The sequence below is a fragment of the Diplotaxodon limnothrissa genome, linkage group LG2, assembly GCF_057381915.1.
Source record: "Diplotaxodon limnothrissa isolate DT_005_m linkage group LG2, D_limnothrissa_male_GT1.1, whole genome shotgun sequence".
NCBI classification, from domain to species: domain Eukaryota; kingdom Metazoa; phylum Chordata; class Actinopteri; order Cichliformes; family Cichlidae; genus Diplotaxodon; species Diplotaxodon limnothrissa.
This window is the reverse complement of record NC_140597.1, coordinates 30908309-30933528: the sequence shown is the minus strand read 5'-3', so window position 1 is coordinate 30933528 and position 25220 is coordinate 30908309. Positions and strand designations below refer to the sequence as shown.

The window sequence follows — 25220 nt, the reverse complement described above, 5'->3', positions numbered from 1 at the left end:
TAGAAAATTAGTCTTAATTTTCCGATTATGTAGAGAAGAATTGGAAGCTTAGTTTAGCATAAAAAAATTTTGAAACAGAGAAAAGAAACTGGAGAAAGCAGGTAGCCTGACTGTGTCAAAAGAAGACAGAAGAAATAGAGATCAGCTAATCAGCATCCAAATTTGCAGCAATATGTAAAAGGAAAAATTGTGCTTATGTGGCAACCTCATGATGATTACAACAGGTATATTCGTTTTCCTCCTCCGCAGTGTGTCCATCGTGACCTGGCTGCCAGGAACGTCCTGATCTGTGAGGGCAAGCTGGTGAAGATTTGTGACTTCGGCCTGGCCAGAGACATCATGCATGACTCCAACTACATCTCTAAAGGCAACGTAAGTATAAAAAAAAACCAGTGGTTTATGGAAAAACTTATGGAAAGTTATTCTATTCTGTTCTGACAAGTTTTCACCTGTTTTGGCTTTTTATCCGCGTATAACAGAAATTTAATAGCAGCAAATAAATTCTAGCTGGACTCTTTTAGCCCTCCTGACTGTTGCATGTTTCAAATTAGGAACAGTGGTTCTTTAATAAGATGTGTTTCTTCTTTCATTCAGACGTTCCTTCCCTTGAAGTGGATGGCACCTGAAAGCATTTTCCATAATTTGTATACCACCCTAAGCGATGTGTGGTCATATGGCATTCTGCTTTGGGAGATTTTCACACTGGGTCAGTTCAGGCACACTCACATCAACACACAAAAAGCTTTTAGTCCTACTACTGAAGTGCTGTATTCATATTGTAGAAGAGAATCACCTTATTTGTAAGTGATAATATAGGACACTTTGTTCCAATGTTCCCACTAAATTTTCATGTGTCTGAGCGAACACACAAACTCCCTGAGCGATCCCTTGGACAACTGTGAGCAACAGCAGACGTGTGCACTGTGGTCATGCCAGCATCCAAGTTACATGGTTTATTATTATATTTATTATTTATTATTAAAATAATCAAATTACAGCATTTACATTTTTGTTAGACTACTTTTAATTAACTGCTTTAACCCACTTACAATGAAAATTAAAAAAAATCTTGTTCATGTCCTGTGTAGTATGTTAACACTATTGGAAGTAAAAATAACTTGAACTCCAATTTTGAAAACAAAACTTTTTTTTTCTTTTTGTACAGTGTATAATGACCAATGTTGGGCAATTAATTATATAGTTACTTCTTCAAAAAAGTAACTGAGTTATGCAAACAGAAAAGTTTTTTGCAGCTATTTACTTAAAAATGCAGCCAAGGTGTTTTTTTAAATATACATTTCAAACTATTTACAGAACAATCAGCTCTTCTGCATGAAATTTGATGCCACACAAATTATTTGTGCCACTCCAAAAAATAATTTCTGTCCACTATGAGATAAAGGAGAACAACAGCCTGATACCTGCAGGCCTGACAACAGGAGCTGTATCACTCCTGTAACACCTGTAGCATTCAGTATTCGCCTCATTGTTCTGACACACAACAAAACTATTGACTACACTACACACTAACTACACAAGATTTGCGCTAAACATTGCAAATCTCTCACATCTCAAAACACCTCCGTCACTCCTAAAACTTCCCTCTTCCTAAACATCTAAATACCATGTTGCCATATCATTTTTTGATTTGTCGACATGGTACATTTTTCCACCAATAGGAAAGGGTGGGGTTTTTTGGTGTTGTTTTTGCTCACAGGCGGAGAGTGCTTTCGAGCGTTTTCCTAATAAAACGCTGTTTTTACCGTTTCTTCCTGCAGTAAATATAAACAATGATAATATTCAGGAAGAAAACCAAATATTGCAGATATTTTTATCATAACTCTGGTTTTACGTGGCCTATCGACACAATTTAAAAACTAGTATAAAGTCCACACTCTAGTATAAAGTCCAAAACTAGTATAAAGTCCACACAACGTGTACAATCATCTCCGATGATTGTACACGTTGTCATTAACGTGGCTTCACTCCACATCAGCCACGCCGCTTTGCTAGCTAAAACACAGGTGTCGGCACATAAGGACGCTGTCATAGCCTGTCAACGACGTTGATTAGCTGCGTATATACAAGTGTGAATTGCATTATAGGCTGGACTATGGGATAAGGGGGCATCGTTCTAATCCCATACGGGAGCAGCCAGTCACTTACTGACTAACACTGCAAAACAGAATTGTTAGTGTATTAATCTTAATTTCAATTCAGGTTAGAACTCTCCTGGACTCTTTACAAACTTCTCTATCCTAAAGTGTAACCAATAAAGAGACATACAATTTCCATGTGACAGTAAAGGAGAGTATAGGAGGCCATGGCAAATCTTCTGTTCTATGTCTAATTGCAAGTACGTACCAGTTTCTTTGAAGCTTCATATGAGGTCAGTCTTCCAATTAGGCACAGTCAAGCTTTGAAATCAGCATTTCCTTACTCGGAGTATAGTGAGTTTTTTGTTGTTTGTTTTTAAGCATCCTTTCACCATTTTTTTGAAAGTACCATAAAAACAAAGTTGACAGTTTGTAGGATATGCACTTGTAAGCAAGAGTGGTGAAAACATACAATCCACTTTTGTAAGCGAGACACTTACGAAATTCTCTGTATTTCCTTGTCTAAATGTGAAATTAACTGGACTTTATGGGTCAATTTTTCTCACAGATCTGGGTCAGAATAAATACTTTACTTTACTGAAGTTGAAATAATAAGTCAGTGTTCTGCTTCTTGGAAAACCCATTAAATTCACTCAATGTCTCAGTGTCTCATAGGCTGAAACAATGTAATTCTGTGTGCAAGGTTGCATTATGTTGGATACAGATCTCAATTAGATTCCTAGCCTTTGCTTCTGATTTCTAAGTCAGCTTTTGAATGATCTCAAATGTTCTCTGCAGGAGGGACCCCCTACCCTGATTTGCCCATGAATGAATTATTCTACAGTGCTTTGAAGAGAGGCTACCGAATGGCCAAACCCACCCATGCCTCCGATGACGTGTGAGTCTCACTTTCACCGTGACATTTTCTTGCCTTTTCAACAACTTTTGAAAAGAAACACACTTATTTCCTTATTTCATGTTGCTCATGTTGCAGTTATGAGATTATGAAGAAATGCTGGGATGAAAAGTATGAGAAAAGGCCCGAGTTCTCATTTCTGGTCCACAGCGTGGGGAATATGCTGACAGACAGCTATAAAAAGGTACATAATAACACTTCCTAGTAGCTGGATGAGATATTGGCAAGCATTCAAGTACTTTACATTGGTGCAATTTCACAGTAATTTCACTTTAACCTTAAAATTGAACTGTAAAAAATTTGTAAAAAAACAAAAACAAATTGTACTTCAGTTTTATGGTTATATTTTTATGCTTCTGCTTCAGCCAAACTCAGATGGAAATCTGGTGTTTTTTAAGTTCTTTTTCAGTCACCTTATGACATTAGCAATAATAGTTACTTGTTTTTTATTCTTTAAAATAAAGCAGTTCCACACTAAACCCTAACCCCTTCTTTTATTCAGTATTTGTATTACCTCCCACCAATACAGTGATTTAAATATATTTTTAAACTCTTTTACAGTCATTTACCATTAATACATATTTTATAAGTAACACATATTACATATGTTGCAAGTGTTTTCAGAAAGTGTTGGCAATATAACCTCAAAATGAAATCACAATATTTAAAAATCTTTCTAACAATTTTGATATTTTTGACAAACAGAAAACAGAATAGAAATACTGAATGATTTATTTAGTAATATTTTATTTATTCCAGTAAGTAATAATAAGTAAATGAATGACATTTTCCATGTTTTTATTGCATTCATTATTATAATGAGCTAATGTCACCAATGCCACACTACCTACCTTGAAGTGTGAAGCAAGGTGCCAAAAGCAGGAGCATCATAGCGCAGTAGTTGCACTCCATATGACAGCTCTTCCTGTCAAATGGAGTGCAACTAGTGACTTGGAGACTATTGATGTAGCTCTCTTTTGAATATATTAAATCATCATCAGAGGTTAAAGAAATTACCCCTTCCTGAGTTTAGGTTTGTCACAGTCAATAAAAAACACAAGTAATTTCACTAAAATGCTCATCATCATTCTTCTTACAAGCTCATCAGACTGCTCCTACGCTGTTAAGGTAATCAAACTCTCTCTCCTGACAACAGAGATACAACCAAGCCAACGAAAACTTCACGAAGAGTGACCACCCGGCAGTCGCCCGCACCAAACCTCGGCTGACCTCACCCTTTCCAATCACCAACCCAGCATTTGGCACCCCATCTCCTGTCACACTCCAATCTCCACTGGATGCCTACAACCAAAACTCAAGGCCTAGACAAGACTTCAGACAAGAGGCACAGGAAGTCATACCGTCATACAACGAGTACATCATTCCCATTCCGGACCCGAAGCCAGAAGACGCTTTCACTGACGTGCCATCGGAAAGTCCTGGAAGGTACAGAGTCACTGAAAGGATGCTGCAAATGTGTGCCAAGAGCAGGGATTGAAACAAAGATGAATTCGTGTTTGCTTAACCCAAGCAGTTTTTTCATCCAAACACCCACTCATCCAGATGTTGAGCTGAAACAATAGCCTTATTATGGAGAATTGTTTTTACTGCTTAGATAAACACACACTCAGCATTAATGAGAAAATGAATGTTTGAACCACCAAAGTTTTAGTTTTAGTCACATTTAACTTGAACATAGATTTTTTTTCCCAGTTTGGGAGTGATCCAAACCAGTGATGGAAATGTTTTTGTTTTATATTTGAAGTCTTACCTTGTAACCTTTGTCCAAGATCACTGACACAGATCACTGATTTTTTTTAGATCATATTTGGTAATAAAAACCAAATAAACATCCACCATTTAGCTGGCATATGAAAATAATATATACGGATATAATAAGACAGCTAGCACCTTGGGCTTTTATACCACCAATATATGTTTTGGTGGTTTTTATGAACCTTTTTATGAACAAGTTCATGTTGAAATACTTCATCTAGAACAACACCTCAAAAAGAGCCGTCTGTGTACGACTTTGTGATTAAATGCACTGTGTGAACTTGTGAATGGTTTTTTTTCACCTTCAGCTCTGTAGTTGTGGGGGAGGAGACCGACTCCATGTCTCAGGACACTGCTGACACCCTTCCAGAGGAGGACCGGCTGGAAGAGACCAGCGAGAGAGACGCTCTGTTGGGCTCCTCCGGGACACCCGAGGTAGAAGACAGCTTCCTGTAGCCAGATGTAGGAGCCCAGAGGAAACAGATTTCCTTTCTGGGGCTGAAAAGGGAACGTGAATAAACTAAAATGTAGCATAGAGACTGAGATGGAAATCTCTGTATTTTCACTAAGCACACAGAAAGTTTCTTCTTTTGTTTTTTAACTACAAGTAGTTAACTACAAAATTGTCTTCTGTCATTCGGTTGTATTAGGAAATTTGCTACAAATTAATGCGGTACCCTCCTCACAATTTACACTTAGTTTACAACGTGTAGTGAGGCTTATGAGGCCTTATTAAATAAGTGCTTTATCTTTTAGATAACTAATCAACAACTGTTCCCCATATTCACTGTTCAAAAGTAGGCTGCATTTCCTTTTTTTAAAAAGTACAAAATCATTGACACAATATTGTGAGAAAACCTCGAATCCATTTTTCTGTGTAGAATTCGTCCACGTTGCAACAGGCTTAAGTGGCCGATTGAAGCCAACTAGACTTCTATTTAGGTTTCTGAAGACATTTCACCTCTCATCTGAAAGGCTCCTTGGAGGTAGTCCTAAGAGTTGCTCACCCACCCTGTTATCATGTGAGTTCTTAGGATCACCAGACCCAAGGCATGGGTCAAAGTGTGAGTTTCACCCATGTTTCCCTAATGACTCACATGATGAGGACCACCTACAGATGACAATCAGGCGTGAGGTTAAAGACCTGCTAGCCCACATCAGGGTTTTTAGAGCTAAAGAGGCTTTTCAGGTAAGAGGTTAAACATCCTCAAGAACCTGAAAAGAAGTTAATTTGCCTTTAAATGACAAGTTCGACAACATGACAACATTTTGTCCTAAAGCATGATCAGATGTGAAATGGCGATATATAAATGAAAACCTTACCTTGGGTACAGTCAAGAGGACTAATCGTAGTAAATACAAACAGGTTCCACATGCACTGTTTTAATGTGAGATATACTTTATTTTTTAGTTTAATATGCCACAGCGTCTGTGTTTTTATTTGTGTATTTTGAATATTATCTTGTATGTGATGTGTGTGTATGAAAACTTTTGGGAGTTTTTTTTGTCCTGTATGCTTAACTCATAGTTCTGTGCCAGATTTGCACTTTATGTAGAAAATGTGGATATTCATAACAAAAAAATAATTTCAATTATGTGAAAGTTACATCGCAGCAACTGGGGATCTAATGTTAGAGTGATTATGATATGCAGTTTCTGTGACTCTCAAGTGAAAACAATAAATACAGCATATCACTGCCTTAGCACAAGATGGCACAGATGAGTGCCTTTGTATAGACTGATTGTTGTCTCGGGCTGTTGTTGCTTGCATATGAAGGGCTGCTGCTCAAGAAATAGATAGCCATAAATATGTACACATGAAAAAAATCGAAAAAAAAAAAAATACCTGTAGTCTTCTGTTGCTTTGGATAACACTAACTGTGTTTCAACGTAATTCACCACTTAAAGGAAGAACACGTCTTTTTATGTCCTGTAGCCTTTCTTACTCTATGTAAAATGCACAAGATCACTGTTATCACAAGCTATGGTACCAAAGCTCTTCTTAACGTTTACAAATGTATTTTTTATATGTGTCATTTTCTATGTTGTAAATGTGACAATAAAGTGTATAATCGTAGTATTGCTTGGATAACTGGTGTTTTCTTTGGTGTCTCTCACTGTCATTTCTGCTGTTAATGAAACTCAAGCACATTAAAAAGAGGAAAACTTTCTGTAATATTTCTGTGATTTAATTTTCTCACTCTCCATTTTCACAGTTTATTACCGAGCTGCATTTCTAAGCCTGACGCATGTCCAAAGTTCAGCGGAAATGAAGATGATTGGTCTCACCTCTGCGGATGTTTCGATATTATTGTGCCTTTCAGAGGCCAATTGACACTGCCTCATTAATTTGTTGAGCATGATATGCTGACTGCCCCCCCACCCCCAACACGTCGCCTCTCTCTCACACACACACACACACACATTGTTCCTCCACCCCTCTACCACTTGCTCTCAAGACAACTTTCTGTTTGCTGTGTGACTTGTGGCAAAAAGCCTGTAAACAAGAAAGAAGAAGGAGCGCGGAGACGCACAGAAAGGGAACGAGGAACTCAGCTGTGTCAGCTCTGGATGCTGGAAACTTCTGACTCAGGGAAGTTATTAGATCCAAGCTGAAGACATCTGCAGGTGAAAACACTGGAAAGAAATATGGGCTGCTTCTATAATTCATAATTCTGTGTTTCAAGTTAGAGTGACTCTTTACTTTTAATACATGCACCAATGAAATTCTTTCTCGGGGTATGTCATTCTTTAATTGTTTTTATGATCTCAAGTTTTAATATTTCAATTCTGGTTTTATTACACTGGTAATAATAATGGAAACAGTTTGTTCAGTGTTTTTCTTGATCATTCAGAAAGAAGTAAAAGATGAAATTCAGTGATAGCAACAGTTGCTTCTTTGGGGGGTTTTGTTTTTAAGCTCGCACCCATCACTACAAATCAGGTTTTTTCTTCCTGCGCTAATAAGTAACAATGTTTAAACTCCAGGTCTGAGTTGATCAAGGATGTTGTCCTACCTTATGCTGTGGCTTGTGGCCTCCACTGCTTCAGGTAAGCTCTGAAAAGCAACAATTTCAATTGCTGTGATTTTGCCCCCTTATATCAGATGTTTGCTTTTCATTTTTGTCTTGTTTTTGAAAACTAATGTGGACTTACATGTTAAAACCACAATTTGTTAGATGTGAAAGATGACTGGGTAAAGCACGTAACTGTCACATTCCCCGATAGACTTAAAGAATGAAAAGTACTGTGTGAGTAAAGTTTGTGTAACACTAAAAGATTAAGTTAGTGAAATCAAATTAAATGTGCTTACAGAAAATAGCATTCATCTGTTTATGTTTTTAAATGTGAGATGTAAACATGTCAACAACATACTCATCATATTTGGACTGATGCACTTGTACTCACAGCAGAGAAGAGCTGACAGCCTTCTCAGCTGTTGATTGTCTTCAGTTTTGGGGGTTTAGGGTTGTTCTTGTGATAATATTTAACATCACAAATATAAGTATCACCTGACAGCCATCCAACTGCAATTTCATTTATTTGCATTTTAATAGATAAAAGCATCTCTTGTTTCGCTGAGTTAGGTCTGAATGAATTAGCTTTGCTTTCTGGTTGATTATTGTATAACGTTTATAATGGGTCATATTGAGGTTGCATGAATAGCTCTTTTAAACAGCTGAAGGACTTTGGGGCAAAGGTAGCTGTTTACACTGCTGAGCAGGACATCAGAAATAAAATGCTGGCTTCACATGACATTTAATTTTCAGTGTCTTACATTGTGCTCTGTGTCGAATACAAAATGCTGAACGTGGAATCTCAGTTCTGCTTCAAGATTCAACACGCACTGTAAGAAAGGCCGAATGGAAAATTTTATGACCTCTAACTGGAAAGACGTCTCAGCTTCTCCAGTGTCGGTAATTTGGCGTAATGCACTATCCAGTTTTTAAAAACGTCCAGATTCTCACCAAAGTAATCAAAGAAATCAGTGTTCTTTGTTGCAAAAAGATATGCTTTATTAACCCCTCAGGGTTTGGCCCATTACACGAAATCCCTTCCTCAGAAATGGCTAATAAATATTTCTCCGCTCTCATGTGTTTAAAATTCTTAAATGTGTCTCTAGTTTTATTTTTGATGTCAAAGGCAAAGGGTCTAAGCAAAAATGACAGCAGTAATATTTGAAGTTTCCCATAGTAACTGTTTTTTTACCCCCACTGTTGAGATATAACAACAATGTGAAAAGCAGAAGTATCAAGTATAGATGGAGCCAAGAGTCTTCAATCTGTTTCCTGAATCATACTCTTAAAATAATTCTGAGTCACAGAGCAGATGAGATAATGAAATGGCGAGAACAAAAATAATATGCAACACAAAAAAAAATAAATAAATAAAAACCCTCAGAGACCATCAGGAACAAATTCAGTTCATTAAATCGTTTTACCCTATTTTTCTATGTCATTTTAATTTGTGCCATTTTCTTATTTTTAGCTGAGTGGAGGCGTCCAGTGATCAAGTTAAACTCCAAGGTGGTTAAGAGCGCTGAGGTGGTGGTCAGAGCTGGAAGACCTCTGGATCTGAGGTGTGAGGGTGAAGCACCTGTAATCTGGCAAACCAGACTACCCAAACACAGACGCTACATATCCAGGGGCAATGGGACTGTCCGTACTTTTAAAGTCGAACGTCCCACCGCAGAATTCACTGGAACGTACAAGTGTTATTACACCAGCGGGTCCCATCGTGACTCCTCGGTGTATGTGTATGTAAAAGGTGAGCTTCTGTTGTTCTGCTGCAAGCTTCCTGAAGTTTGTGCTTAGCTGGATGTTTATTAGTGTTCAGGCTAAGTTTCGCATTAGTTAATTGTTTGAAAATCCTTCTTCCAGATCCAAGTCATGTTTTCTGGACCAGCAGCACATCCCTGCAGGTGGTAGCGAAGGAGGGTGAGAGCTACCTGCTGCCCTGCCTACTGACCAACCCAGAAGCTACAGACATAAGCCTGCGCATGAACAATGGCACTTCTGTGCCACCAGGAATGAACTTTACCATCTTCAGAGACCGTGGCATTCTCATCCACAGCCTTCACCCCAGCTTTAATGCTGACTACATGTGCACGGCCAGGGTCAACGGAGTGGAGATGACTTCTAAGGCTTTTTCCATCAATGTCATTCAGAGTGAGAAAAATAATTTCCCAAAGCTTTTTTTTTTTTTTTTTAGAATTCCTCTAAACTGAAACTTGTCTGGGGTGGCTGTAACTCAGGAGGTAGAGCAGGTGGTTCAGTCACTGGCTGCTTCTGTCTCTGGTCTGCATGCCTAAGTATCCTTGGGCAAGATGCTCAACCCAAGTTGCTCTCTGATGCGTTTATAGGATTTGAATATGTGTGAATATTAGATAGAAAGCACTTAGGTGTAGAAAAATGTGCTTTGAGTGCTCAAGTAGGCACTCAAAACACAAATATAAGAATCAGCCCATTACCACTTGTGTCTATTTTGACATTTGGGTATGATTTTTCTCTTTTTCTAGAGCTCCGTTTCCCTCCATACGTCTTCTTGGAGACAGAGGAATATGTACGCATAGTTGGGGAAGAACTCAAGATCCCATGCACAACACACAATCCCAACTTCTACTACAACGTCACCTGGAAATACACAACCAAATCAGTCAGTACAAGATATTTCTACGTTTTACAGTGATACTAATCAAAATTTTAATTTTTTCTTTTTCTTCTTTAAACATCTTTATGTATTTGTCTTCAGGTCCCAAAAATCACTGAGATAGTTCGCTCCAATGGTGAAAATCGCCTGGACATAGAGAGCACACTGACTATTGCTGCTGTGAACCTGGCAGACACAGGAAACATCTCCTGCATCGGTTCTAACGAAGCAGGGGTGAACACTTCGACCACATACCTGCTGGTTGTGGGTAAGCCACAAAAAAACACCCAACAGCTAAAACCTCTTGGAATTTATAAAGAAGAGCCTAACGTATTCACTTTATAAACTGTTTAATGATTTCAATAAACTAAAATGTTTGTCTCTTCATTGTTTGAGCAGACAAGCCTTACATCAGACTATCACCCCAGCTGTCGCCTAAGCTGGCCCACAAGGGCCTCTTGGTCGAGGTGAACGAGGGAGACGATCTGGAGCTCAGCGTGCTCATCGAAGCATACCCCCACATCACAAAGCACAGATGGGACACGCCGACATCTCTCAACACAGCCACACAGGAGAACAAGCTCATCCGATACAACAACAGGTGGACTAAAATAGCTTCATGGGAAAGAAACGTGCAATACCCCTACTCATCATTCTGGTATCTCAGCAGTACAGTTAGAAAAGTGCGAAAATCAAGTGTACTACAGGAAGAGGAAGTTTTACTAAATTTAAGATTTGCTGTCCTTGCATTCTGTGTAAATCTGACCAGGTCATTATATTTCCTCAGGTCATGAAACTCAAAGAGGGAAGAGTGCTGTTCTCTTTTTATTTCACCAATGATGCATAGGAGCTGTCTGAATTCAAGACACCAAATTAGTCACTTCTGGTTCTGTAGATATTCCTCTTTTTCACCATTTATTTATTTTTGTTTTAGATACCATGCTATTCTGCAGCTGAAAAGAATGAATATACAGGAGCAGGGCCAGTACACCTTCTATGCTCAGAGTGAAATGACCAACGCATCCATCACATTTCAAGTCCAGATGTATCGTACGTGACAGAAACACAAACTAACATCGTTAAATTTTTTTCTTTGTCAACTGGTCGTATATCTCGATCATTCACTGTTGACTAATTATTGTTTTTCCCCCTCATTTCTTCCCACTGGCAGAGAGACCAATTGCTGTCGTGAAATGGGAAAATGTAACCACACTTACTTGCACTTCGCATGGCTATCCTCCTCCCAGAATCCTCTGGTATCAGTGTTTTGGAATCCGACCCACGTAAGTATAACTGCGCATAAAAGACCTCACCCAGTCTCTGACCCTGTGAATGAACACAAACTGTAGTGATTTTAGTGATTTCTCTCTGAGATAAGATTAAGCACTGACGTTTCTGTCAGTTTATTGCCTTTCTCTATCTGTGCAGGTGCAATGAAAACAATACTGGACTGCAGCTGGCAATCCCTCTCCGAGCTCCTACAGTGGAGGTCCAGAGGGAGGAGTACGGGGCTGTGGAAGTGGAAAGCGTCCTCACTGTGGCGTTTTCCAACAGGAGGATGACGGTTGAGTGTGTGGCTTTCAACCTCGCTGGCGTCAGCAGTGACACTCTTGCTGTGAACGTTAACGGTGAGCACTCGATCATATGTCCATTTTAAGGCTGCTCTCTAAATTTCTAATTTCTCTAGAGTACCATTACTGGATGTGGTTCAGATCTAATCTAATGTTTCTTTCATGGAAAGAAAAAAAATGTTATTTCTCTTCTTTTCTGAGCATGTTTATTAATTATCCTCAATAAATATGCAAGTGCTAGATAAATTCTGTTTAAGGACATCAGCTTGTATGTCACACAGCCAGTCTTAATGAGGTTAACTCACATTGAAATCTCTCTCTATGAACAGACTGGCCCTTTACTTCCCTTCTGATTGGAGCGGCAGCGATTTTGACCATCCTTCTTGTGCTCCTCATTTTCCTGTTTTACAAATACAAGCAGGTAGGTTGAGTCAATTCTTAAAAAATAACATCGCAAAATAAACTGTAAGAAGCATCTCCAACATCCAAATATGACGCCCAAAAACATTTATGAAAGCAGTTACTCCATTCTTTACTGACTTTATTTTTAAGAAACCGAGGTATGAGATCCGCTGGAAGATCATTGAGGCGAGAGATGGGAACAATTACACCTTCATTGACCCCACGCAGCTGCCCTACAATGAAAAGTGGGAGTTCCCTAGAGACAAGCTCAAATTAGGTGTGCAACGTGTTTGTCAAATTGACTAAATTCTCATTATATTACATCAAAATAATAATAATTGAATATTTGATTGTAAATTGCAGACTAGGTTGAAGTCAAAATGCTCCTCTGTGTATTTTCTCTACAAACAGGGAAGATCCTGGGTGCAGGCGCATTTGGAAAAGTTGTTGAGGCCACTGCTTATGGAATGGGAAAGGAAGACAATGTGATGCGCGTAGCTGTGAAAATGTTAAAAGGTTTGGATCCACTGTTGCACTGTGAGTTTTTTTGAGTTGAGCGTGACAGATCTTTCATGGAAAATAGGACCTAACTGAGAGGTTATTGTCCACATGAGCAAGTCAGACTGACTCTGTGTAAAAGACATTATATTTAGACCTCTGAAAAAAAAACCTGTTTCTGCAGCCCGTGCCCATTCAGATGAGAGGGAGGCTCTAATGTCTGAACTGAAGATCTTGAGTCACCTGGGTCACCACCAGAACATCGTCAACCTACTTGGAGCCTGCACCTATGGAGGTCAGAGAACGCAGATGAAACGGAAATACTGCAAAAACTTGTGTTAAAATTAGAAGTCATCCATATCATGGAAAATCCTGTTTAACTAAGCATGCAAGCTCATTTCAACGGTCATAAGATAGCGGGTTTCCTCATCAGGTCCAGTGCTTGTGATCACTGAGTACTGCAGCCTCGGCGACCTCCTGAACTTCCTTCGCCAGAAGGCAGAGACATTTGTGAACTTTGTCATGAATATTCCCGACATCATGGAAAATTCTACCGACTACAAGAACATCTGCAATCAGAAGCAGTTCATTCGAAGGTACATCAGCAAACACACTTAATGAAAGAGGACATGTGAAATGTATCCAAGCACTGATATCTCTGTTTACTTTTAACAGCGATAGCGGGATCTCCAGTGAAACCTCGAGCACCTACTTGGAGATGAGACCCAGCCGCTTAGCAGAGTTGCCAACTGTGGAATCATCTGATGGTAAGCTCGTCATCAGCCTGAGGTTTAAATTGTTGAAAATGATCAGATCAGTGTGCTGATCGCAGGATTTTATTCCTATCTGATTCTTTTCTAGACCTTGTCTGTGAGGAGAGTGGTGACTGGCCGCTGGATATTGATGACCTGCTCAGATTTTCCTTCCAAGTAGCTCAGGGCCTCGACTTTTTGGCCAGGAAAAATGTGAGTTTAACACTCCATTAACAAATTAGAAATTTGACGCTTTCTGGTTTGTGAATAAGAACAGAATGTGATTCACAAATTGTTACAGCACCGCATTTAATTTGAAATAGTACAACACAACAATGCTGAAACTTTGTTGTTTTTTTATATGACAAATTATTTCATGATTTCAATTTCATACCAGAGACAAAAAAAATCATGCATTGGAAAGCAGGATGGATGTGAGGTTAACTGGTCAGAGGGCCCGGTGGCGCCAGTGTCCGGCAGCCTCGCCTCTGTCAGTGCGCCCCAGGGTCGCGCTGGCTACAATGTAGCTTGCCATCACCAGTGTGTGAATGTGTGTGTGAATGGGTGGATGACTGGATATGTAAAGCGCTTTGGGGTCCTTAGGGACTAGTAAAGCGCTATATAAATACAGGCCATTTAACTGACCGCAGGTGTAACATGATTTCATTAAGAAGCTTCCAGGAAAGGCTCAGACTTTTAGAAGTAACAATGTGGAGAGCGTCACCAAACAGTTTAGGATAATGTTTCTCTGTTTAATATTGCAGATGATGTAGATAGTAGATTATCTAAGATACATAATGTCATTATAAAAATCATACAAGGAGCAATGGCTGATCTTTAATCCGTAAGTGACATTCCAATAAAAATAGACAACGAAGAGGAACTGTGGTTTGGCTAATTTAAAAATCTTTATGGGAACAGGGGGAGCTTTAAATGGACATAAAAATGCAAACCCACATTATGCATGTATTGCTGGAGTGTGGCTCCATAGCAAGAATTATGAATATGAGGCATTATCTGATTTAAAAAAAAATGTGACAAAGAATGCATTTGAAATCTTTTATCTCATAAGGTGAGACAACCTGCTGTGACCAGTCCCCTTTCCATGTTTTTAAAGCTGATATCAAAATCATATATTTCTTTCAGTTTTAAAATCTTTTTTATTTCCTTTTTGCTGTTTAAAAAAAAGGGGTCTTAATGTCTTACAAAAACATTGCTTTCAGCTTTCATTTGTTTTTACACAGCGTCCCTGTGTGTTAAACCACTCCTCTGGGCTTATGATGGGTATTTCCCATCACATATTTAGTCATAGTTTGACGTTGTACATTTCTTAATGGAGATCTTTCGTTCTAAATTAAGCCTTCCACTGATCTTATTGTCTTTCACTGGGCAAAGCTCTACAAGCAGAAACAAACTGTGTGAAATGCGTGTGTGCAGTGTATTCACAGAGATGTGGCTGCGAGGAATGTGCTCCTGACCAGTCGCAGAGAGGCAAAGATCTGTGACTTCGGTCTGGCACGGGACATCATGAATGACTCCAACTATGTGGTGAAAGGCAATGTAAGCATTTGATCTGATAAGAGCTAAATATTGCTTACATGGTATCCACTGCAAATCACTTAATTTGTTTGTGTGTTGTTTTGTGCAAAGGCACGTCTGCCAGTGAAGTGGATGGCTCCCGAGAGCATCTTTGACTGCGTGTACACCGTTCAGAGTGACGTCTGGTCCTATGGCATCCTCTTGTGGGAGATCTTCTCTTTAGGTAAGAATGCGTAAACATGTGATCTGTGCTTGTATTTATTTCATGGGTTGGTGCTGAAAATCACATGTTATTCACTACCAGAGATGGGCAGTAACGCGTTACTGTAATCCGATTACTTTTTCAAGTAACGAGTAAAGTAAGGGATTACTATTGCAAAAACGGTAATTAGATTACCTTTACTTTCCCGTAGGAATGCTGCGTTACTGCGTTACTAAAACCGTGAATCTTTTGCGAGAATGTCTCACGACAGTGACGTAAGCGAGTGCGCCGTTGGTGACAACAGCTGTGTGCAGATCAACAGTGGATCACATATCGAGTGCAGGAGAGAGTATGAGCGTGCAGCGTTTAAAGTGTGGAAGTACTGACCTTACTTTGAGTTTGATTCCATAAAAAGTGACAAAAACATTAGTGTCCGCTGTGCGTGGGAAGAAAACTTCTTTTTACAGCGAAAAAAAACCCTAAACTTCCAAGGAAGCACCGAGTAGCTACGACGTAATGGGAAACTCACAGAGCTGCCATATCCTTCCACTGACCGCAGCACACCTGCACCAGGGTAAACCTCCGCCTACCCAACTCCTGCTTTACAGGTGAAAATAGAGCAACAGGACCGCTGAGTCTTTGACTTTATTTATTTTCTGCTGTGTTTTACTTGCATCTATTTGAAAGACTGAGTGTAAACACACAAAATATTTTATTTTATGTGGTGGAATGTGCAGAAAATAGGTTTAAATGTTAAACTAATTTCTTCCAGTCAGAGAATGTTGCATATAATTAAATTTTTGCTTGATGCATAAAGTTAAAAGATTAAAACTAATAAAACAAGTTAAAAAGAGACTTTTCCATTTGATTACATTTTGTATGATGGATTATGCAGAAAAAGTAGAATTGGGCTGAAAGATCTATCGCTTTATCACCTCTTCAGGTTGTAAATCGTGTTTTTAAAAAGTAACTAAGTAACTAAGTAATTAATTACTTTTGAAAATAAGTAATCAGTAAAGTAACGGGATTACTTTTTGGGGGAGGTAATCAGTAATTAGTTACTGATTACTTTTTTCAAGTAACTTGACCAACACTGTTCACTACTAGGCAAAAGCCCCTACCCCAGCATGGCTGTGGACACTAGGTTCTACAAGATGGTGAAGCGTGGCTACCAGATGTCCCAACCAGACTTTGCTCCACCTGAAATGTAAGTTTGACACTTCAGCAGCATGGCTCATTCAGGGATGAGTCACTGCTTCCCCTTTTTCTCAAACACTTTATTTTGTCTGAGGCTCTTATCCTGCTAACCATCACCTGATTATCAGTTGAGTTTTACGGGCGTATCAAGTGACTATCAGCAGAGTTTTTACGACTGATACAATGACAAATAATCCAATTAAAGGCCTTCGTATCAGCTCCTGACACGTAGTTAAGCAATAGTAGGAGTAATACTATGGTTATGCTTACTAACCAGTGAGATCAGCTGATAACATGCGGTGACTTTTGACTAGTAATAGGTTAATTTAATATAACAGACTTATTAATGTAGCTGATTGTGAATAGGCGCTAGCCTCCCAAAGTTCAAACAGTCTGCTTTCTAAATGGTCTTTATGAATGAACAAAGATCCTATTTTTTCCCCTTCCTGCAGTCTCGCGGGCTATCTGACATCTGAAATAACCGACAGATGAGATAACCTCATAATGCACTTCCATTATTCATGAATTTCATTTGCTTTTGGGTTCTCCCTTGACCTCAAACCTAAAACTAAATAAGTCCAAACTCCAAACTTTGCAAGCCATCGAAATTTAAAAAAAAAAACGATTTTATTTTTTTGCGATACAGCCCTAACATCTGTGTGTGCTGATTTGCCATGGCATGTCACACTAGCCAGGAATAAATGTGCTGTGGAAATAGACTGAATCTGAGTCAGGGCCAATTCATTTCTTGTTCTGCTGTGAGTCAGGCCTCAGTTCTGCCTGTTAGCCACATGATCTCAAAGCTAGAGAACCATGTAACTGCTATTTCATGGCAACTAAATGGAACTGGAGGGGCAGGGGTCCTTATAAACAAGTCTGTCTTTTTTTTTAACTGCGTCACCGCCTCCATAAGCCTCTCCTTATTCATCTAACTCGGCTTTACACCACACAGTCTGAGGAGTGAAAATAAGAGTGCAAAACCCCTTTAATGTACACCATGAATTGTTTCTCTGAAAGAACTCTTTTTGATTTCAGCTACGGTATCATGAAGATGTGCTGGAATCTGGAGCCGACAGAGCGTCCCACCTTCAGCAAAATCTGTCACATGATTCAAAGGCTACTTGGGGACCAACCTGAGCAGGGACAGGTGAGTTAGTCTGCATGTGCAGTGTGGGAGAAAGCACCCAGGGAGAAAAACATGTGGCGGCCCGGCCAAGATGACCTCGGGAAACCCTGTTTCTTTTAATGCTCCTTAAGAGACAGCAAATTTAGTTGTGAAGTCCAAGACCAATTACACGATTTAGATTCTTTGCGATAATGTCTGTTTGGGTGTTGTTCCAACTGAAGATACTCACAATGCCACTATTTATGTCAGTCTAAAATATAAACTCTGTAATCATGTTTTGTATAACTCTCACCATCTTGATGATACCTCTTCCGCAGTTAATGTACCAGAATGTGCAGGAGCAGGTCACGGAGGGTGAAGGGTGTGACGAGTGCTTCGACAGCCCCTGTGACCAGTCTTGTGACCACCAAGAAGAAGAGCAGCCTCTGATGAAGACCAACAACTACCAGTTTTGTTGAAAGGCCTTACGCTCAAATCAATCAGCAAACCAATCACTCTTCAACAAGGATCAGAAAACTGGCATGATCTCTAGTTTGCAGCTTGTTTCAATTGCCGGAGAGTCGTCTTATCAGCTATTTTTTGCCTGTCGTGCCTGCTCTCCAGACAGACGAGCAGCTGCGGCAAGCATGTGACCTGCCTCTTTTGCATGCGATCCATGACTAGAAATTGCCACGTCTAAAATGAAAGGAGGAAACAATGTCAACAAGTCACACAAGGTATCAAAGGGTAGTTTATTCTAAAGATTGCTCCATGGCAGACTGTTTATTAGCCCTTCTTCTGTTCTCTATTTGAGGTCAAATCTGTCAGTTTTTCCAAGCAAGAATCCGCCTGATTCTTTTGTTTTATACTTGTGAGTGTGCTCTTAATTATCTATTGCACACCATGTTTATTATACTTTTTATTACCGCCAAAGGAGACTCAGAATTATGTGTTCTTCCATCAGGATCACTGTCTTTCATTATTTTGGGGGTACAACAGTCGGAAACACTGAATTAAAACAATGAGAGCCTTTCTTCTCTCCAGACAACTTGTGTTATATTAATTACAATCAAAAAATATAAAGCGCTCAAGTTTTTCCCTTGATTAAAACATGCTAAAGGAGCCAAAGAGGAGGCAGATAATGAGTGCAGTGTTTTCCTCGCTGGGCTTTGGTCACGGCTGTATTTCTTGTGACACACTTGCAGTAGCTGTTAGTGGGTTGCAGCATGTGATTGTTCGACTTCAATCTAATTAGTCAGCGTGATTTTAGAACAAGGAGTACGACTGAGCTGAGCAGGGAAATCGGTAGATGTCTTATGGAGCAAAAGAACAATGTTTGGTGTTTGGGGTTGATGGGGTTAGCAGGGTGCAGCTGAATCTTGTACTTTCCTGTAGCGTTACATGATAAGTTTCATGCACATGTGTATGTAGCAGTCAGCCTACACTGCCAAATGTATGAAGATTATATGATCATATAAATATATATATATATAAGCTATACGAGAGACAGAGACTGCCAATTTCTGTGACTTTGGCTACTTTAAATGTGCTTGTATCTGAATGAAACAGAAGTGAGATGTCGAATAATGTACATATAACACATGAATCAAGAATGATCTTTATTTTCACTTAGAAGAGAAACATGAATATTTCATAGATGTGTTATGTCTCGTTTTTTTCTTTTGTGCAAATGAGACAATCAACAAAAAAGCTGCAAATTAAGTTGTTGCATAACTGCAGAGGCGTTCATTAAAAGATTTATCACCGAAACTCTGTGTTTCAATGTAAAGTTTTATATTATCCAACTGAAATGTTGTATTTCACACCATTTTTTTCCTTTGTTGTTCCTAACTGTGCCGACAGAAACTGTTTCCTTCGTGTTCTTCTCTCCTCGCTTCCTGTTTTTATTGGATAACATCCAGTCCACATTTCCCACAGTGTCTGTCAACAATTGCGCAACTCTAAAATCTTTATAGGGAAGTAATAATCCGGCTTCAGTTTCTATGTCAGTCTGGACTCTTTTCCTTCTCCGTGTGGGTTCAGTTAGAAACCTATTTCATTCTCTATCAGTTTCAGACACTTTTCAGGAACTATCTTGCTCTACTTTATCAGGTGCTGAAATTTGCTCTATCAAGAAGCTGAGATATTACTGATTTTGAGCAAAGCATGATCATCATCACTATCGTCACTGGGTTGTACTCTTTTTGTCAGCTGCTGTGTGTAAAACTTTAAAAGAATCTACTCTCATATATGTGACGTGCGTTCTTACTGTGGCTTGAAACATATGACAAACTGTAAAGTATCTGTTTTGTCCACTCAAATTGTTCCTACTTTATTTTAAATGAATATAAATGTTTTATCAAGAAGCTGGTTCAGATTTGAATCTTATTTCTCATGAAAAACGTGAAAGTCGTGGAGTAAATAACAGTACTTCTGTTTACATTTTAGCTTTTAAGCATTTGCTGGGACTTCATAGATGCTTCTCTTCATGCCTTGATTACAAGAGGAAGTTCATGTGCGTAATGAGGTTCATAATTTGCTGGAAGAAATTGCAGCAATTTTTCTACACAGTCACCCATTTTCTCAGAATTAACTGGACAATTTATTGACAGGGTGTTATTTTAAAAAAAAAAACGAAGCAGACTTAATATCTGTTGATTCCAAGTGTCAAATTTGAATTTTATAGTTTTTCATTGTAATTTTAAATGTGATACTCAAAGAGATCTCAGTGTGAAGAACGACATCATTATACTGGAAAAAAAAATGAAGAGAAAGAGTAAAAGGTTTAGGAGTGTCCAAAGCAACAGGAATGAATGCAATGACCAGCTCAGCAACACCAACAGGCCTGAAAGACCTCAGAGGACAACTCAAGTGCATGAAGATCTTCACAACATCTAACTAAAGGAAGTCCTGAGTCAGAAGAAGTCACATTGTTTTCAAGCTCTGCAATTATGAGTGGAAATAGAGGTTTTACACCAACATACAGTATACTTAAAAAAGTTTAAGGTCGAGATATATTTGTTCGTTCATTTTATAATTGCACTTTCATGAACTTTAACGTCTAATGTGTTAACTGTGCCTGTAGAGTTTGACATGTCACGCTTTTTATTCTTGCAGTTTCTCTGACCTTGGGGTGAATTGACTCTTGGGAATACTGCCAACTGTTTTAAAGCTTCTTCTTTTTTCATAATCTTTCTCACTGTAGAATGATGAACTTCAAATTGGTCCCAGATTACAATTATAATCATTCTCTGATGAATAGCAACAGCTGTTCCTTTAACATCATTGCTGAAGTCTAAAGCCTGATGTCCTTAATGGCATTGCGTTAACACTTGAATGTGTCAACCAAGCCAATACTTTTATAGAAGTGCTCACATTAATGCTAATGAGGTGAATCAGGTGCATCTGATCATCAGCACCTTGCTGCTAATAAATAAATAAATAAATAAATAAATAAATGAATAAAAAATAAATTAAATGAATGTAAATTTTTTCAAACACAAGTTCCTGGGGCCCGGCAAAGGCTCCGATCTAGTCCCCTGGATAACTTTGGAAAATGTGAGGGACGGCTTTAATTTTGGACTTCTAACTACATTTATGTATATGTAATATCTTATACAGCATTGGATATTTATTAAAAAACAAACAAACTTCCTCATGGCTTCCTCAAACTTCCTCATATTACATTAAAGTAATTTTGTAATAGATAAAAAAGGAAATCACAAAAAAGTTCATTTTTCCCCCAAAAATCTACCAAAATGTGTGTTTTTTAATGAATCCATAATAATAATACTAAAAAATTAATTCACATTATCTGTGAATTAACAAAATCTTTCAATTTTATAGTTTCTGGGCATTCTTGAAAATAAGCTAGCACAACTTTTTTCTGTAATTTTATACATTTATTTCTTGCAATTTAACTCCAAAGAGTCATGCAGATGGAGTTCATTTACTTCAGCAGCATTTCTTTATCATGCAGAAAAAAAATATATATGGTTGAACTTGCACTTCTTTTTCTAATGTTAAAGAGGACATGAAACACTACACATATCAAGGCTAACACACATTGTGGAGCGCTGCTCTCAAAAACTGAAATAGTTGTAAGTAAACTTTATTTATTAAGCGCTTTTCACGGACAGACAATCACAAAGCGCTGTACACAAATATTAAAATAAACAATAAAATCAATAGACATTATATACAATGTAAAAGATCAAATGTAAATAATGTAAAAAATATAAAATATGTAGATAAACAAAAGGCTTGTTTGAACAGAGGAGTTTTTAACTGTTTTTTAAAAGAATCCACAGAGTCAAGCAAACGTAATTGTAGTGGTAAACTGTTCCACAGCCTTGGTGCAACAGACTGAAAGGCTCTGTCCCCTTTTGTCATTAGTCATGTACGGGGAACAACTAAGAGACTGAGTGGAGATGACGAGCAGCAGTGTATTTTATAAGAAGCTTGTATAAGTAATCTGGCCATTTAGTGCTCTGTATGTTAAAACAAGAATTTTAAAGCGAATTCTAAACTCTATTGGGAGCCAATGTAAAGAATATAAGATGGGAGTGATGTGAACACGCTTAGTAGAGCGAGTTAGTAATCTGGCTGCTGCGTTTTGTATTGTCTGGAGGCGGGAGAGAGATGATTTATCCAAGCTAGTAAACAGGGAATTACAGTAATCTAAGCGTGATGACACAAATGCATGAATGAGCTTTTCCAGTTCAGCTGAGGAAACCATATGTCGCAGTTTAGATACGTTTCTTAAATGATAGAAACAGGAACGAGACAAAGATTTTACATGAGAGTCAAGGCTCAGAGAAGAGTCAAATATTACTCCAAGATTTCGAATATTTGACTTGACAGATGGACAGAAAGAGGCAAGAACCTGACTGATTTTAGAATGTAGCTCAGGAGGAGCTATGATCATGGTCTCGGTCTTGTTAGTATTTAGAACGAGGTAGTTGCTTGAAAGCCAATCAGAAACCTGGGTTAAGCACTGGACTAGGGTGGACAGCCTATCCAGATGATGAGGCTTAAAGGACATATGGAGCTGAATGTCATCAGCATAAAAATGATAAGACAGGTCGCTAAAAGATTGAATGATACCAGCTAAAGGAAGCATATAAAAAGTTGTAACGCTGTCTGTGACACTGGATTGAAGAAATGCTTAAGTGGTTAAAGTGTAAGATTTGAGACTGAGCATGTGTAGCACCTTCTTATGCCTGTATAAAACATTATGTCACTGGGATGGTCTGTTGGTTGTTGCCGCTAATACATTTAAATTAGTTTATTTTAGCTAATTAGTGACAGAATTGTTGTAACGTTTGGGTTAGTACGGAGCATCTATTCAGTTACTGAAGGCAAATCATCTCAAGGCAGAAGACAGAATTTGTTGATGTCCATGGATTCTAGACTTAAGGTAGTTATTCACTACAAAGGATTTTCAAGTAAATTCACAACTTTTATAAACCCCTTCAATTAAAGCTGAATGTCAAGTGTTCCTTTGACTGTGAGGTGTCCACACTTGAAAAAGACCAGACTTTGAATTTCACTCAACTTTATTTAGACCAACTAGTTTGATAGCTGGTAGGTAGCAGCAGGTAAAAAACCTTTCAACACAAAAATAAAGAACATTTCATTAACCATTCAGATAAATTACATGCATTACACAAAAGACAGATGAAATAACAAAATACACTTCAGTAAAGCCATTTACCATGTGGTTAACTGTGTTAATTTAACTGTGGTTCTTAAATAAATATACACAATGTGTCTTCTTTGCATTTAACACTTTTTTATAAACAATTGTATTTTAAAGTATACATTTTAGAGTTCAACCATTTTAATAGAGACTTTAACTAAGGATTTTCCTTACAAAGAATTATTTTCTTTAAATCAAAACCAAACATTTATTCACTAGTTTTACGATCCACCCAAGGATTTGGGGTAACTATTTTTAATATTAAGTAACATAAATATGTGGGAACACTAACTGCACAAACAATTTATTCAAACTTAAACATTCTTTTTTGTCAATATAATTTTTTAAACTTAAATGCAGCAACTATTTCCCTAAGCGTAAAACATTTGCACAACTGAGCTTCCATAGTTCCAAATATATGTGCAGCAAATGTGAGCTCAAGAGCTTACCGATAGCCCGTCTTGTTCAAAGTCTTCGTCACAGTGGAAAAGTGGATCGTACTTTGTTTGCTGTCCTCTCAGTATGTCGCACACGGGTCAAATGACTGCTGCATGCATTTTAAGGTCTACTAGGCACGCCCACCCTTGATTGCTCTAATGTGGCTCACCTGGCAGGGCGGCGCACACCAGGCCGTGCTTGGTTGTTGATTGCACCCAAGGTCTAATCAGCGGCCATGCACAAACAGCAGCACCGAACAGGTAGTGGGCAGGAGGAGGAAGAGAGGAATAACAGCCACACCTACTAGGTCAGCGCGACACTGAATGCTTGCCGTCTAATTGTTTACTTAATATTTGATTAAAAATCCAGTGTTGCAAAAAAACAACAGAAACTTGCTTTTTTTCCCTTCACATCTATTCTAATCATCTAATTATATATTAATTAATCATAATTATATATTAATTCATTAATCCCCAAAGTACACCCAACATTGACTGAATTAATAACATAATTAGTAATTTGCTTACTTGTAAACCTCTCTTCATTTCCTCAAGCAATGAATGATGTCAGAAACTGTATCCTGGAGCTGTTTCACTTCTTTTACCTTTGTGGGACTTCAAAAACCATCCTGATGTTTGCAGCCTCTTTCATGTGATGACTTCTTGTCATTCTGAATGTCAGTGTTGCTTGTGGGTGGCTTTGATGTAGAACTGAGTAAGGAAACTTCACAGACAACAGATTTACAGTAGCAGACATTAAACCGTTACAAAGTTTCAGATTTCCTGTTGTCAAGTCTAAGTTTATCAGTTTATACACATGTTATTTATACATTTAAATAAAGCTGCAAAGCCATTAATTTCTTTATATTTATTTGTGACAGAAGCAGTTTAATTTACAGACTACTTTTGCATATTACCACTATACACGGCTGCTTCGGTGCCACTTGATCAACAGGTGTCCCTACTAACAACTCTGCAGCCCCAATACTTCCATAGAGATTCTGTTCATCCATTGTTCATTTTAACTGCCAGGCAAAGTCTACGTTATCTTTATCAACACCAGAAAAAATGAAAAAAAAAAACCACGAATACTTCACATAGACAGATATATTACATATCTTTTATGCAGCTGTTTCTTTAAAGGTTGGCTACTTCACTTGAGTCAACCCAACTCATTCAGTGTGGCACAAATTAAAGCAAAAACTACCAACAACGGTCTATCACCACATTATCATATATTACAATTAACATTTTATAATCGCTTCCCAAAATAAACATCAGTCCAAAAGGCAGCGGGTGGCAGTTGAGAGGTAAGAGTGTAAAAATGTAAAGCAGGAACGCCAAAGGGTTATAAATATACCAAATAATTCAAAGCTAAA

The 25220-nt window shown here is 38.3% G+C and overlaps 2 protein-coding genes across 2 annotated transcripts in view; both read left to right on the top strand.

Moving 5' to 3' along the window:
• The window catches only part of pdgfrb (platelet-derived growth factor receptor, beta polypeptide), a 29600-nt gene extending 22760 nt beyond the window's left edge, over positions 1-6840 (top strand). The window contains exons 18-23 of the mRNA XM_085362305.1: positions 250-372; positions 595-706; positions 2895-2994; positions 3091-3196; positions 4169-4458; positions 5097-6840. Coding sequence (XP_085218431.1) covers positions 250-372; positions 595-706; positions 2895-2994; positions 3091-3196; positions 4169-4458; positions 5097-5244 — 879 coding nt within the window. The 3' untranslated portion in view covers positions 5245-6840. The remainder of the gene's footprint in view (positions 1-249; positions 373-594; positions 707-2894; positions 2995-3090; positions 3197-4168; positions 4459-5096) is intronic.
• A 461-nt stretch (positions 6841-7301) lies between these two features.
• Positions 7302-19184, top strand: csf1ra (colony stimulating factor 1 receptor, a). Its single transcript, XM_085362295.1, has 22 exons — positions 7302-7416; positions 7777-7839; positions 9277-9555; positions 9669-9956; positions 10307-10443; positions 10540-10705; positions 10837-11038; positions 11372-11487; positions 11609-11720; positions 11866-12065; positions 12338-12429; positions 12561-12687; positions 12822-12926; positions 13093-13203; positions 13342-13504; positions 13584-13675; positions 13770-13873; positions 15098-15220; positions 15311-15422; positions 16509-16608; positions 17634-17745; positions 18042-19184. The coding sequence occupies exons 2-22, from the start codon at positions 7794-7796 to the stop codon at positions 18180-18182; spliced, it is 2928 nt and encodes a 975-aa protein (XP_085218421.1). The 5' UTR covers positions 7302-7416; positions 7777-7793; the 3' UTR covers positions 18183-19184.
• Positions 19185-25220: the final 6036 nt, after the last annotated feature.